Below are 17,063 nucleotides of genomic sequence, written 5' to 3' on the forward strand. Positions count from 1 at the left end.
TACAGCAGTCTGTATTTTGATTTCTGACGTCTGTGAAGAAACTATAAAGACAGGATATTCTGAAAGGGAGTTGTTTTCATAGGGGAAATACAAATGTATGATAATTATGACTTAATATGATATTGATTGGAAAAAAATCACAATGTAGGGGAAGACTGAGAGTGTGCTTTAATATCAACTTCTGCTTTTTTTTTTTTAAACCAAATCTTCCAACTGAATCTATATTGAACTAAAATATGTAAAGACACAAGTCTGCGAGCGTCTGAGTATTGAGCAATATGTTAAAGATCAGATTTCTTAGTTGCTCTAGTGCAGTGACCTTTTTGGCTTGTGTCCACTTAAAGTGATTACTTGGGTTTTTAGAGACCTACAGAGGCAAAACTTGTAAAAGAAATATGTGAAATACTTGAAATAGCAAAACATTTGTATAGAAAACTATTTTCCGCTTTCATATCCTTTATCTGTTAATTGTATCGCGACCCTTCTTGTAGGGGTCCCGACCCCCACTTGGGCGGAGTTCATTCATCCCAACTAGACTAGAAGAAACATTTCCAATAACTTCTCTATGTGTGTTTGCCCTTCATTATAAAGCTCACAGCTTTTGTGGATTGATACTGTAATACACACATTTGTCACATTTAAAAGCACTTCTGATCCAGCATGAGCCTAACTCTGGACACACTGTTACAGGAATATCTCATAAACAGATTGTGTGCCCATTCCACGCTGCAAGAGCAGGTGTGTCCTCCCGACTTTGAACTCCTCTCTGCATCTCTAAGTTCTCCATGTTCCCCAGGGAGGTCGCTTATGTGTCACTGTTCACGTTAACCCCAAGGCTGACGCCAAAATGATTCAGAGAGCGCAATCTGCTGTTACTCTCAGCACTGTAATAGATGATTTTAATCACCTTAATTTCCAAAAAGTCCTTGAGCAGTTTGTACCAGCGTGTCACTCTCCCTGCATAGCATCATGAGCCCATCCTATGGCTCTGCTAAGGAAACTAAGTGGCAGGAGTCGCATTGGGCTCACCGGACCACAGCACTGTACACCACTTGTAGAACTGTGTCAGAGTTCAAACTAACGATGGTTCCCTGACTGCGTGTATGATGTCAGCTGGAGTGTTCTGCAGGGATGTGCAAACCTCCTGCTCATAGTTTTTCTTCAGCCTATTTAAACTGATGGTCTTTACTCAGGGTGGTTCTGTTTATTATGACAGAAAGCAGATCTGCACTATCTTTTCTAAGCTGATCGGTGGGATGCCCATGTGCAGAGACGTTCCATCAAGTGTACAGATGAGTTGTTCCCTCTCCAGCAGGAGGCCAAGTAATACCCGGAGATCTCCTTTCTCTTGGTGAAACAAACTTTTCAAACAAAGATTTTTCCGAACACAAAACACATTTACGGAAATTGGTTTAATAAAGCATATGCTTACCACACCAGGAATCAGGGTTTTAGTACATTTAATCTAAGCATTCTGCCTGCCAAAGATCACAGATTATGTCTTTAGAGAAAGATTAACCTACTCACATTAAGTTACTAATCAATACAAGGTTGTCTGGCTAATAAAAGTGTTTGCAAAGCACAACTAAGGAACTAGTGCCGTCCTCCCTGTCAGCTGAGTGTTCTGTATATGCCCTGGGCATAAGAGTAGAAGGCCTCAACTTCACTCGGACCAGGCACCTATTAAACCCCACTGCAGTTAAACTAGTTAAGTCAAGCATTAGGCTGAATGATGTGTGTGTAAATCATTTGTTTTGCAATGATTGATAAACAAGACAAGTATTGACGCATTGCATAATCCTGTGGTTTTATGCCATGGGTATAATTTTCATTTTTGAAGTTACAGGATTTCACTTGTTCTTTGTTGTCACTTTTCTTTTGGTGTATTTAGGTTTGCTTTGACAGAAACTGCAGCTTTGGTTATTTTTATCTGGGGATCATTATTATTCATCATGGTAATATTGCTGATTACTGTATGAGACTCTAAATGTAATTGCAATGTTGGCATCTCAATATCTGAAGTTTTTAACTGCTTATTAAGTAAACTCTTGTTGAAGCCCTAAATGCTTTTGAAAATGATGTGATGATGGTAATGATTTCTTGTACAGGATTTTGTGATCGATGGTGAATGTTGTTTACTGGAATAATAATGCACGAGCAGTACTCAGTGGTGTACAGTGAGCGTTTCTTCTGTTAGCATGAACCTTTGAGGGTGAAATAACATTATTAAATAGAAATTTATACCAGTTTACTTTAACTCATTTCTAGTATGTTGATATGAAATATTGGATCATGTCCAAAGTGTGTTTCTAATAGTTAGTTACAAGTGGTTTGAACTACTTACAAAGACCAACCTGTAGTGTATTTGCAGTTTCATATTTGCTATGACTTCTAAAGTGGTCAGCAAGCCATTTTCATTTATATAGCCCAATATCACAAATTTGCCTCGAAGGATTTCCTTGGCCAATGTCTGCAAAGCATTTCAGCTTGTGACGGCTAACTGGCCTTCAATGAGGTCTTCGTTTCTGTGAATGTTTGTAAATCACCGACTGCTCTTTGAAATGCTTTTTTTGTCGTTTTATTTTGCCTGTGTTCATGCTGTCGTTAGCTAGCTTCTCCTGTCCTTCAATACAAGCAAAGCCTAGGTAACTCGAGATATAGCTTCACTTTCCTTTTTGAAACTGATGAGTCATCAGCATTTTTACATTTCTCATTTCTCAGTTTCATTAATAAAGTAGTGATTCTCTGACTGTAACTCGCTGACCTGACGCTAGTCACAAAGGTTGAGAGCTCACAAATGTGTGGCCTACTAAGTAACCTATTTTGAGCAGAAAAAAAAACTATATTTCTAAAATAGTTTTATGTACATACTTCTGTATACATTTTCCAGTGAGTGTGTTATTATCATTTTAGTTACACATGTGCACATACATTTTTGACCAACCCTGTGGTTGTTGGTGCCAACCAGCGGTCACAGGGAAAAGGAAGTTATAAGGGAAGTTCCTCTTTTTCTTTATTGTTCTTTGTTAACCACCTCTCCTTCTAAACGTGATGTATTGTCAATCAGAAACATTTGGCCCTAACACAGTTTGTAACATGAGTTTTATTTTATTGCTAAGGAGAGAGATGGTTCATCAAGTTGTCAAGTCTCACTGTGTGTGATCGTTAGTCATGCAGATGGCTTTGAGGAGACGCTGTCGTCTTTTCCTCTTGATCTCAGCAGACCTGTCTGGGTAAATGGAAAATAAGCTGTCGGTGGTACAGCCTCTGTTTCTGGTTGGCCGTTACAGACTGTGGTTAGACAGGAAGTGCAGTTTGAGGAGCATTTGACATCACTCATCCTGCTTATTTCCTTTATTTAACGCAGTAGTTGAGATGCTTCCAGATCTTTTACTTAAGTACAAGTAACAATACTGCTATTTAAAAGCACTCAATTACAGTTAAGTTTAGTAGTGTTCTTGGTAAAATAATGTAGTATCAAAAAGATATTTTCTCATAATGAAAGTGTTATACAATATATACTGTGTGTATATAAATATATGACTATTACCCCGGTAGCCTCCATAGTATGTCTCCCTGTACCTGCATTTGGCCTTTACTGTATTCAAATCTTGACTCCTGAGCAGGACTCTTGGCTTTTGGCTCAATAAAAAGATCTGATAATGCAGAGTTTGTGTGTCTCATCGCTGAGCTCATCACTTCTCCTGCTATTGATTGCAGCTGTAACCTGAGAGGTTAGTGTTTTAGCTTGGATGCAGAGTGCCAGGAAGGCGACGTAAACCCAGAGATGCGCTTTCTGCATCACAAAGGTTCGGCGACACAAGTTCGCTCATACCAACTGCTCTCTTTTTTTCTACCATCTGCTGTCTACCATGAGAATTCTCTCGAGGCAATCCAAAGATTATTTCATTAATTAAGGGCGATTATATAACAATAATAATGAATGGACGCTGGTCATTAATGCCCTTCTGCACATGATCACACATGGGTTGAGTCACAGTGTTGCATTACTGTCAAAGCTGAATCACAGAGTTGTTGTGGAAGCTACAGCCAGTGTACATTATGTATCATCGCCATCGATCCAGCCAATGCAGAGCTTAACTTCAGCCATACCATTCATCATGTCCCCTTTTACACACACACACACACACACACACACACTCACACACACACACACACACACACACACACACACACACACACACCGACCGACCGTACCAGCCCCAACTTTGACTTGCAAAGAAATATTGCTCAAAGTGCAATAACCTTAACTCCAAAGGTTGGAGGAATCGCAGTGTGATTAGTGAGCCCGGAGTCTGAATGCATGTGACAGCAGAGAGGAGGGTGGGAGGTCGGGAGCTTAAGCAAGACTTCCTGTTTTTCAGTTTCATGAAGCGTGTTCTAACTGTGGTTTATGGTATACAGTTCCATAATCGTGCTGTCAGTATCGGTGAGAGGAAATATATTTGTGTAGGGCACCAATCAACATTCGTTGCCATAATCCTTTAATCTGTCCTATTTTTAACATTAAAATATTAATAGTTTAGTTTGTGAAAAATGGCTAACAAAATGTTCAAATGTCCAAGGTAGGGCTGGGTATATAAAATAAAATGTTTAGATACAGGTGCCAATATGCGAAAGTTTAAATACTGATGGCAAATAATGCTTGTTTTAACGGGATGCACGATGATATTGGCACATCATCGGCAGATAAAGTCTTTAAAATGAAATATCAGCATCCTCCGATATGACAGGTGGATATATTGTATAACAATAAATATGTCATGTTTTACAGGTTTGTTTTTTTGCCAGTCTTGTCTTCCGTTGGATGGATGCCATGAAATGTACTACAGACATTCAAATTCCCCTCGGGTGGAATTACATTAAGTTTTGTGATGTCCCAAGATGGTGATCATGGTAAACATTGTACCTGCTAAATATCATTATAATGAGTTTGTTAGAATGCTGACATTAGCGTTTAGCACGAGGGACAGCCTCACAGAGCTGCTACAGTAGCATGACTTTACACTCTTGTTTAACTTAACAAAAGAAACCAAAGTTGTTAAATGTTAGCACGAGCATCTACTAATCTGAAACAGGCAATGTATTTATTTAAACTAGGGACTGTCTGATCAAGAAATATCTAGGCCCTACTTTATTTGATCAACATTTTAAGAATTTGCATTTTATGAATCTGAGCGCACATTCAATGCCAGCTTCCGAGTACTTGCGAGTTTTTGATACTTGTTGCTTATTGACACATTTCAGTCTGTACGAAAAAGTATTGAGGTTTTATATCCAGCCCTAACCCAAAGTTACGTCTTCGTATTAATTGTTTCGTCCACAAAGCTATTTATTTTACCGTGATATTTAAGAAAGAAAAACGGAAATCTGTGAAGTTTAAAACGGTAAAGTTTGGCATTGTTGCTTCATCAATGACAAAGTAATCGGTTCTTATTCTTGCTGAATTATTTTCTATCCAATGACTAATGAATCGGATAATTATTTCTGCTCTGTACGAACACGGGAACAAGAACAATACATGAGAGACTTGTACAGTGTGTCCACTACAGATTCCCCCTTTAAGAACAACTGTAACTATCAATTCATAGCTTCAAGATCGGGCGTTCGTTTCCATAATGCATATTAATGATCATTAATACTTTAGTTAACATCCTCAGTAGCATAGCTGGTTATGGTTAATGTATCATTGTGATTACAGTGAGGCATCTTAAGTGCCTCCCCTTATTCAGAACAAAATGATTTGTAGTAATCATCGCACAAGCTTGTGTATAACGCAGACACTCTTATAATAATAACACCTTTTCCCTTTAAGTCTGCACCAGGATCGTCACTATGGAAACAGTCAAGTACACGCTGTCAGAATATTAATTCTAATGTCTTAGCATTAATGCACCTCTGTACAGACCAGTGTCTTGCTGTTAATGTTGAAAGTGGGGAAAGAGAATCATCTCGCAGTGTAAAGAATTTAAGCCACATTACCAGCGACACAGTGGGAGTGTGATTAGCAGACATGGGAAGAGTGTTAATGAGAGGACGGGGCAGATCCAGTGCCTCCTGTTCTAGCATGGACATGTCCATCCACACACACACACACTAACAAAAGTGCTGAGTGGTGTATAGGCTGGTCCGTGGAGGCTGGCAGTGTAGTATAGAGCTGAGTGGTACTGAGAGTGTTGGCAAAGGGATGTTGCCTGTCACACGATGTTCTCTGTGTTTAAGTTGACAGCTCCACTAGACCCATGTACTGTATAGTCATTACAATGGAAAAGAGTACAGCTTATGCCAGCTATATAGTGGAGTTACACAGCAATAATGGCCTGCTCCTTTAATACAGTGCTGTTGGCATTTTTCCTCTATTCAATGGTATTCATTGTCTCCTGAGACAATGGGACTGCTGATTAAGAAAGCTGACATTTGCTGTTGTTGGTATGATACATTGCCAATATCATCCTGCAGCTTACAATAAGGGGAGTAATTGGAGGATCCATAAGTGTAATTACTTTCTCGCAGGTTGGAGACATTGAAAGTATTAAAAAGTCTTTAGAATAAACTGCCTAGCTTTATTGAATGTTATTTTAAGACTGGTACAACTTCTGTATGTCTTATCCTGGTGGCTCCAACTCCTTTTTAAAAGTAAGATCTTGCCCTCTGAGAGCGCAGACCTCCCCCAAGGCCTATGGTGCATTCAAGTGCTCCTCTGATGCTGTCATTTCCCGTGTTGGGAAGTTGTTCTTCCGACTATTGTGTGTTCATGAGCTTTAAAGGTTCTCAATATGGAATTTAGAGAAAATCTGAGATTGAGGGTTTGCAGCCACACAGCTCTCAAAATGGCGAGGGCTGAGCTATCAGTGTACAGTGCCACCAGCGAAAACCGTGATGACCATGCTAACAGTGTTAACCTGAGGGGAAACTGGATGGTGGCCGTTAAGTTTACGCAGCAAGGCCATGGGTCGGGATGGCGTTAACAGCGGTAACTGCCATATGAGCACAGTGCAGAGCGGTGGTCGGTAGCTTCTCACATGCAGGGACTCACATGCAGGTGCGGCCGGCCCGGCTATGTAAACAAATTACAAGAAGCTCAGATTACAGTACTGTGACTTTATTCTCTACTCAGGACATTACTCCACTACATCTTTACGTAGCAAATAGTTTGTTGCTATATTAATGCTCTGAATGCTGTATATACCTTTTGTAAGGCGTAATGTGGAAACAACATGGACGCTACAAAGAAGTTGTGTTGTATCTTATTGCTCAGTGTTGATGGCTGTTTCCAAGTTGTTGTTTCAGACTTGGGGAGGGGGCGGCGTTCACATGAATTTTCCCAGTCGGGAATTTATTTCTGCGATTGTTCTGACACAACATGTATGCAGTATTAATGCAATGAAAGTCAATCATAGTTTGTGTATCCGCCCCGCGGTTTGGATCCGCTACAACATTGTATAGGTTCTTCCTTGGCCCATGCTTCACCCTTCGAACAAATTTCATGAAAATCAGGCCGGTAGTTTCTCCGAAAACTTGCTGACTGACAAACCAAGCCATAAGCTTTAAGCTATAAAATGATATAGTTGCATGTCACACTGTCATTACGTGAGGACTGTGTGTTTGCAGCCAAACAAACATTTGAGAGATTACTCTCAAGCTGCATGTATCAGACACACACAGGCCCTGGCACCAGCAAGACTCACACACACACAACATCAGGGTACTTGGCCTCTCGGCTCTCTGAATTAAACGTCATTAATATTTTGCTTATGGTAACCTACTGTAGCATGCGATGCAGAATAGATAACTTATTTTGCACATGAGAAAGAGGCCTGAGAAACTTGCAGCTCCTCTTCGCTGTAATAAAGTTGTCATGTCCACCTAACGAATTGGTGTGAAGATAACGGCACCACAGCTTAGCTTTAGAGCCAGAGTTTGTCACTGTGTGATAGTCAGCACTTTTTACTCCTGTTTTATTTGAGTAAGCATTCTACTACATATACTGACTGATCAGTCTCTTTTCACTTCAAGTGAGAATTACAGACTCCCCATCTGTCCCTGTTAGCCCGACACTGTGGGCTACATGTCTGGATAAGAGCTTTCACAGTATATTTTTTAATCATGTAATACTTGTGTTTCTTAAAGCAACAGTAAGTAACTGAGTTGTTACTATATCAAGGCTTTATACAGCTGCACGATTTTCATCAATACCAAATGGCCCAACTATTACCCAATCAGGTGCGTCCCTCGTCCTCCTCCTCATCCTAAACTTTCATACACTCAAAACTGGAGGATGCTGTCGCAGCTGCCTGTGCCTGTGTACAAGTCGCTCCTAAGACAGAAAAGCAAATGAATATCATCTTATCAACATCAACATCTTGCATTATTGTTTTGTGTTGTGAAACAGCCTTATTATCTCTTTACCTGACATTCTTTATGGATTTCAAATGCAACTATCCAGCAAGCCAATTGTGTTTTGAAAATGTGACAGTTATTTCTGTCATCATCATAAACAGTGCCAGAGGCCAGAAGACGTTCAATTCCTTTTAATGTCAATAGATGTTAAAGTCAAAACTTATGAGCATTACTTTCCAGAATCTCCACGACTGTGCTCCTCATTCTGTTAGAGGAAATGGAACAGTCAAAGTTCATACACAGGTGAGCTTTTACATACAAGGAGCTGGAAAACATAAGTAATGGATCCTTTTTGTATTAATTGTTAAAGTGTTTAGTCTATAGAATATGAAAACTAAGCAAAAATGCCCCTTTCTTTTCTCGGAGCACAAGGTGTCCTCTTTCAATTGCTTATTTTACAACAAACATAAATAAGTGTAGTTTTTATAATTTTATGAGATGGAGAAAAGATGCAAATCTGCACATGGTGAAGTGTTTTTAGTGGTGTGACTCTCAGGATGGGAAGTCAGAGTCCTAATCCCAATCTCAACCCTCAAACCCTAACCCTCTGGGACTTAACCGGGTGACTCCGCAATGCCTGAATGTGAGAGGCTGCAAGGGATTTAAATAGTACAAACAGGAAGGGAACAGCATTTTGACAGAATGCATTACCGTGACGATGCCAAAACATGTAGCAATGGCTGGTTTTTATTTTAAACAGTTTTGCTGCCTAATCTGAACGTCTTCCAGGCTCTTGCCTTATGAGAGGAGAGGTGATTGTCAAATAGTTATTTTAATAGTTTTTGTCGAAACAGCAACTTTTAAAGAAAATGTTGATGAATGAACAGGGTGTGAAATACAATTCATTCCTCTGATTTCATGTGCTTTCAATGCTCCATCTTAAATCTGCAAGGTAATGTTTGTTTGTGTTTAATATGCAAGGCTTAACACCCATGTGCCATCCTCTCTGTTTACCTTCTTCTTTTTTTCTTTTTTAAAACACTCCCGGGCTTCCCCTGGTAACCCCGTGTTTAACGTTACAAAGCTGTGAATTATGGGTAACTCCCTCAGCTAAAGTCAACAGAAGTGTGGTCTTACGGAAAGTGTGCATAATGATTTGCAGCATTGCCTACACTGGTCCAGTACAATATCGTAGATGGCAATCAATGGTCACTCAACTAATCAATATTTCAAGTAATCTTTTAGCACTAAATTAACAATATGATGCAAATGTCCTCAAACATGAACACAGAGTTGATACAGTCTTAACAAACATTAACTATTCTAAGCTCCACAAAACACAAGGGTGGGATGTGTTGCAGGCCTATTGCATTTTATTTCACAGGTATTTCTGTTATTGTGTCCAAGCTCTGTATACAACTAAGTGCCATACCACTGACTGTGTGTGTCCCCACCCCCAAACTTTTTAGGAAAGTCTCAAGCTCTCTAACTAGTCCCGCACAGCACCTGTTCAGTGTTGTTGGTGCAGAGCTCTTGCCTCCCCTACTGTTTAGGGGTTTTCTAAAAATAACATCTGGGGAGGGCTGTATAGCCAGCAGGCAGGGGAAACAAGGCATCAGAGGGAAATTGGCTGCTTGTGTATTCTATCCGACCATGAGGGAATGTTAGTCGGATAGTTGTTGACTCTCCTATTCCCTGCCCGCTTCAGTTTGTCATGGTTGTGTACAAAGTGAGGCGAACTATATATTTTGCAGCCATGATTCATACTCAACAGATTGCACGGGTACAGAACACAGCACGTCTTTAGAGTCAAATACAGCAGCACTTGCATTTGTCAAAAATCATTCAGATTCCTTGCAGATTCTTTGAAGTGTGCAAATTCCCAAGGGTGTATATAGTTTGTCTATAGACATGTTTCATTGTTTCTTTTTTCTATGTAGTAAAAGTTAAATCAATATGGACAGTATAGCAATAATGGCAGCTATGAAAGAGATGTGTGTTGTTCTTCCCAAGCTGTTCATAGTGATGTCTTTTCAAGAAATGTCCTCGTGCTTGTTGGTAAAGGCATTCTTTCATTGGTGTTTTTATTAAATGTGAGAAAGGACAGAGAGATCATTCTTATGAAGAGCTGCATGCTAACATGATGGATGAACACCTTTTTGAAAAACCTTTTTAATAACCTATTTTAATATTTTCTGCCGTCCTCGAGAAGCTTCATTTCAGAAATGTGTCACCCGGCAGGGGGTTTGTCACAGTTTTCATGTCGCATAGACATTAAACCATGGGACTGCAGAGAGACGCAAGTCAACCTTTCTGTAAGACTTTGTGGTCGAGGTCCATCAAAGACAAAAGCCCACACCGATACCTGCGGTGCTGCTGTCTGTTGTGTTGTGATGAGGCAGTGAGCTGGGTCATGATTCGTCTCGGACGCGGCCTTTTTTTCACACATTTTTCGTTAAGTTACTCAGATAGGCTTGACTTCTTGTGACTGTTTACATCCCAGATTGATGAGAGGCAGCCTTTGTTTCTCCTGACATACAGCAGGTCCTTTCAGTATGTGAGCGAGTCACACAGCTTCTCTCACAGCTGACCCTGTGTAATTGTAATTCAGCCCATTAATGAGACGAGTAAAATGTCTTTTATGGGAAGCGAGAACAGTAAAACGACTTACACTGTGGCAACTGTTTTACTTGGTTGAACAACAAATTAGATAACTAGCGACCTCGGCTCTCCTCTGTTAGAAATCTTTCCACTGTGCTGTTCAGCAAAGATAGCTGCGTTTACTTCATCTAGATTGGCATCGGCCACAGGCCAATTTCTTCACGCCTTTCCTCTTCAGCCTCTGCATCTCCAGATTCTGCCATTTTGAGCATGTTACATCATACTGTCTCAATGCATGACGTGCAGCGGTTTACTGTTATGGTCCAAAATCAAAGACGGTGTATCAAGACAGGAAAAATAAAAGTTGAAACGTTATCAATTTGTGTATTGACTGGCAACAACATGCTTGAAGGAAAATCGAAATTCCAATTAAACAAACAGGCTGTGATTTGTGGATTTAAGAAGTAGTTTCCTTCAACAGAAGCAGGGCTTATTTAGAGACAACAGATGCTCCTGTGGAGTTGGATGAAACCAGAGCTTTCGTTACTGAAGATGGCCGGTGCTGAGCTCCGCTGTGTGTCTGGAGTGTGAATAAAATGCACATTTCTTGTGCCACCATCCATGGTGAGGTTTAATTTTAGACCAATCACTGGCTCAACATGTGCAAACACCCCTGCAGCTGCTAATGCATATCTGTTGTTCTCGTTCTTTATCTTCGTAGTTCTCTGTCACTCTCCCACTCCTCTCAATCTATAGTATTTGGGAGTTGTAGGCATTTTGGCCTGATCTTCTGTTAACACTGATTGTGCCCAGCCCGCATCACTTTACTGATTACAGCTTTGTATCAGCACGTCAAGCTACGACAAAAGCAAAACACTGCACAAATCTTTTGTCGTCTTTGCAGTTCTGAAGTTAACGAAGCAGATCAACACTTCCGCTGTTTACAAACCGAGTCCGGTTACACGCAGTCTGCCACACTGGCATGACCTGCAATTAAACAGAGACACAGTGGATTATATTTCATAACAGGAAAAGCATGAAATCACAGTTATGACGTGTTGCCTCTAAATAGCAACTAAAACGCAATCATGCACAATCCACAGCTCCAGTTTCTATTGTCCTACTGAAAGTAATCATCCTGCCAAGGTTTTCATTTGGATACTGAATAATTGATTTGGCACACGCCCACAGTTTGTGCAGCCATTGTGTTTTTTCCCCATCACAAATCCTTACCCCAGGTTTTCATACTGCTTCGGGTTATTTTATGCACTACCCTACCTGGGTAGTGTTGATAAAAGAAAATAATAATTCAGAAAGCGCCTCAATATTGAATGAGGTGAAAATAATCTGGAGATGACTATTTAAAGAAAATACACACAAAAGAATATTGAAAAAGCACCCGAGCACAGTTAGACCCGACCTGATGAAAATGAGACCAGATCTAAACTATCTACCTGAACAGAGAGAACACTAACGCACGCAGCAGCCTGATTAGCTATTCATTAACAAGCAGCAATAAATATTAATAATGTCCGAAAAACAAACGTAAAGCCATAAAAACCAATTCCAAGGATAATTATTGTATATGCTTCAAAGACTAATTCAGAGAAATAATTGAAAGTCCTATTTTCACCTCCTGCACCAAAAATAATAATTGTCATTTCTAAACCTAAATCTTTTTACTGATTACCTAAAATCTGTGGCTATACCACATGATCAGATAGTGAGTTTGCTCAGGTAATGGACATATTGACACACAGACCACAAATCTTTCTGACTGATTCATATTTGTAATACTTACAGAACCGAGTAGACCCATAAAGACCACAACTCCGACATATGCAACCTGTGATGGTGGCAAGAAGCTATTATTTTCTATCTATTATCATTAAAGAAAGATCTGCACTGACTATGTTAAAACCAAGAAAATAAAGCATTAAAGACGTATTTATAATAACTATACATACACAATCATTAGTAGTATCTACTATCATTTGACAACATCAGTAGTAAATCCATATCTTTGCTAGCCTACACCAACAGTATCGTATTTACTAGACTGATATTTACACCTGAAGCAGCTCTGATTACCCCTCCTCTCTCACTTTCTGCCAGGCAGTCCTGAGCCCCAGAAATAGCAACACTTGTGTATGACTCATGTTTGAGCTATCTGAGATGCCTGATGAGAAAGACACAAATAAAGGGACTCATGAGTCATGTGCAACACCACCAACAAAAGAAAGATGTTTATGAGAGACATCTGACCAATGTCCAACACTCAAACCCTTTCACTTCCTCCGAGCAAATCCTTTCCTGGCCCCCGCACCCACACCTCTAATTAACAAAGCCTTGTACGTTATTCCTCAAGCCCCTTTGCCCATGCTCCTTGTTCTCAGCCCTAAGTCAAAGACCAAAGTCAGCCCCTTTTCCAGATCTTTTCCATTCCCAAGAGTACCCTTCCAGTTTCTTTCATCTCGCATCATATCTTTTGCTTCTGGCTTTCATCTACTTGCTTCAATATTCCATCCACCCTCTTGCCTTCATCTCCTTGCTTTCTCCCAATCTCGCCCAGCCCCCCAACTTCTTCATGGACCTTCCGCCATAGTCTTCTGTCACCATCCACCCTGTTTCATTTGTCCTCCGTCCCCCCAAAGCCAGCCATCTCTACCCCATTATATTTCTCAACTCTCAGACTACAACCCCTACTTTTCAGCAGTGTCCATCCTGGATCATCACCTCCGCCTTCTGCCCCTTCTTCTACCTTCCAACCCTTTCAGGTCCTGCCTCAAAAAGTAGGAAATTCTGATTATCCCAAATATTCTTAATGCTTAAACAACTGGATCTACCACTACGACTCCACACCTCCACCCTCTACTTCGGCTGTCACTTCTCCATGCTACATCCCCACATTACCCAACCAACATGTAGTACTGAACCCTCCCTTCTCTTCAATCCACCCTTTTGCTCAGCCCCCACTTTCCTTCTTCGCCATATTTAGCTTTAGCACCCCCCCTTGCCAACCAAATACGTCCTCCTCTTCTCCTCTCGGGCTTGCATCCAGAGCAGTGGTGCCCTGATGGAGGTCAGCCTTGTCTCTGTCTGCCGTGAGAGACAACAGGGGGAGGAAGGCAAGGTGAACTGTTCTCAACGGCTGTCATTGCGCTGTACGGTGGGTGAGGAGGAAGAAAAAAGAGGGAGAGAGAGGAGGACCGTGGGATGTAGGGAGAGCAAGGGCAGCAGGGTAGAAGCAGAGCGAGAGGGGGAGAGGGAGAGGGAGAGAGAGAGGGAGGGGGAGAGAGAGAGGGGAGAGAGAGAGAGAGAGAGAGGAGAGAGAGAGGGAGAGAGAGAGGGAGAGAGAGAGAGAGAGAAAGTGCTCCGTCGCTCACAGCTCACATAGCTGGCTGGCTGGCTGGCTCGCTCACTGTTGACGAATGAGCGGTCTACCCACGGGGCTGGGAAACGGCAGCTTGTGACAAGCTGGGGAGAGAGGAACATGAATGTAATGCGTACCTTGCCTCGCTTGCTTTCAGATACCGGCCAGAAGAAGACTCCGGAGAAGAAGGATGGGAGGCGCATGTCGTTCCAGAGACCCAAAGGGACCATCGAATATTCTGTGAGTAATGCACAAGCAACTCTGCTCCTTCTGTGTTATTGTCGTCATGAGTTTTTGACGCTTTCCTGCTCCCGTGCTGCTGATGCTTCTGTGTGTGTCTGCTGCTGCTGGTGGGTTCTCGAGCTCCACTAATATTCTAGCTGTTGTTGTTGTTGTGTGTTGTGAAGGCACCATGTCCGACCATGCTTGGTAGCTCATTAGTGAGGGGGAGAAGCATTTTGTGGATTTTGACAGTGTAACACGTGTATCTCATTCTCAAAGTGTTTACATAAAGAGTATGTGTGAGTGTACAGAGATGTGCAGGATAGCTGATAGAAAGCTTATGGAAATAATGTATCCTCTGTTAAAGAGTCCCTGTGCAGCAGCACATCGCTGTGCTCTATTTCGCATGTTTATGTATGGGAGGGAGAGATGAATTGTAGCAGCTTCGTATGTTCCCTCCAACTAGATCAGACCAGGACAGATAGGCAGGAGGGCTGGCAGGATGTTTATTTGTTTTTCCTTTCGTTCTCTGTGCCACGTATCGGAAAGCATTCCACCACAGCGCTCGCTGTGCTCGCAAATGACCTTCCAACTGCCTTGTCATTTCTATTGATTTAGCTGTTGTGTAGGAGAAGGGGAGCTGGGGTGAGGCGATTGAGAGAGGGAGAGAGAGAGGGAGAGAGAGAGAGGGCTCTGGTTCCCTGGCGTGAGCTGAAAATGGAGCCTGTCTCTGTTTTGCCTGGTTGTGTTCTTCAAATGACCCTCAAATCCAGCTGCAGTCAGACTGCTTTTCTTCGCCTCTCTCTCCGTGGCAACAGTGAGGAGTGGGATTGCTGTGGCTCAGCTCTGGCTGTCTGCCTGCTGAAAAGAGAGGTGAAGGAGAGAGGAAAGGAATAAAAGGGAGGGAGAGCATGGTCTCTCACTGACATTGCACTCTCTTGTCCCAAACTCCAGCTCCATGAGCTACTGTGGGTTTCACTGTGATGGCCTCGCTTTCCCCATCTCCAACACCGCAGCAACAGAGACACCACCTCCACATCCACCTCCTCCCCAACCTGTCAGTCATCCAAGACTTGCTGATTGACAAGGTCCTTGTTTATCTCGCTGGGGTGTGAACAACCTAAACCACTACGACAGGATATTTGTCAGAGCCAAAGCACTGTGTCATGGCCGTGATATGACCTGATACGGGCCACAACAAGTCAGTAGGATGGACAGAAATGCTGTTGGTTAAGAAAAAAAGGAAAAGATTTAGTGTTTAGTTTGGGGGGAAAAGATTCATATCTCAATCGCACAGCATACCAATCCTGTTCTTGTCAGCCATCACTCCGTCTCGCCCTTTCCTACTTATTATCCCCCCCCCACTAGTTTGCTGCAAGTGTGATGGATGGATCGAGCACTGCCAATGATTGTGTCCTGTAGCCTGACATGCTGCAACAGCACGTAGCCAGGAGGCTTGGGGCCGCTGAGTGTTTAAGGCGATATGACCATTCCCCTACACTGTGAGAGACACATGGTCGCTGCTGTCCCAGTGATTGAGAAGTAGCTTTATCTTAAATTCATCTCCTGTGCCGAGGGACGGCTGGCGATGTTTCCTTATTTCGCTCTCCAGCAGATACGTTTTTAATCTATCGCCCAGCGCCCACTGGAAAAAGGAGGGTTTCTCTTATGATGCCTTATCAATACAATCTCCCCTCCCCCCTCTCACCCCTCTACTTCACACACAGGCTTCTTTCTCTGTCCTTATTTTTTTTTGTCCCTATTTTCTTTTTTTCTGAATTGAGAAATAACCTGAGCAGCTGCAACCCATCTGCCTAGACACTGATAACGCCAGTCCATTCAGCCAAGTCCAGCTATTGGCTGACCTGCATCCAATTAAAAAAGTGTTTGAAGTCTGTGGGAACAACAGAGAGAGATGTGGAGACAGAGAGAGGCAAAGAGCAGCACAGAGGTGAGCCACTCAGGGGGGCCTTCTCTTCCCACTGACGGGCTGAGTGGACGGCCAGTCAAAGTCAAACACAGGGTTATCTCCACATCATGGACAAAGATGCTGCAGTTGGGAACTCCGGGAATCTACATGGTGTTTTGACTAGCAAATGGCTGTGGATAGGTTTAAAGGGAAATTCTGGTCTATTACAACTCTGGTGTTAGTTTCTTAGCTTTAGAAACTAAGGGAAAATGCACATCTTTTCTAGGTAGGACATCAAAAAATAATAGAAAGGCCTCACATTCATATTTTCAGTTTCATAGCTTTGGTCATCATCCCTCAGTTATATTTAAGGACTGTCTGATCAGGGCATCATAGTGGCCCGGGGATTCCAAGAGACCCAAGCTCCCTACTGCTTGCTATCAAATAAAGGCTTATACTGTATGCCCCCAAATAATAGTCTTGTTGTTTTTCTAACCAATAGCAACCATGATGAAAGCTAGAAAGATAACCTCTAAATTGCGATGAATGGAATTATTCCTTAATTTTCAGTCTTGGGCTGCAGCTATCGATTATTCT

General features: G+C 41.9%; 1 protein-coding gene across 4 annotated transcripts in view; it reads left to right on the forward strand.

The window, feature by feature from the left end:
- The window catches only part of oxr1a (oxidation resistance 1a), a 149,947-nt gene that overhangs the window by 87,800 nt on the left and 45,084 nt on the right, over positions 1-17,063 (forward strand). For all 4 annotated transcript variants that reach the window (XM_029450789.1, XM_029450787.1, XM_029450786.1 and 1 more), the window contains one exon: positions 14,493-14,575. In XM_029450789.1, the coding sequence (XP_029306649.1) occupies positions 14,493-14,575 (83 nt within the window). The remainder of the gene's footprint in view (positions 1-14,492; positions 14,576-17,063) is intronic.

The sequence above is a fragment of the Cottoperca gobio genome, chromosome 16, assembly GCF_900634415.1.
Source record: "Cottoperca gobio chromosome 16, fCotGob3.1, whole genome shotgun sequence".
Classification (NCBI taxonomy): domain Eukaryota; kingdom Metazoa; phylum Chordata; class Actinopteri; order Perciformes; family Bovichtidae; genus Cottoperca; species Cottoperca gobio.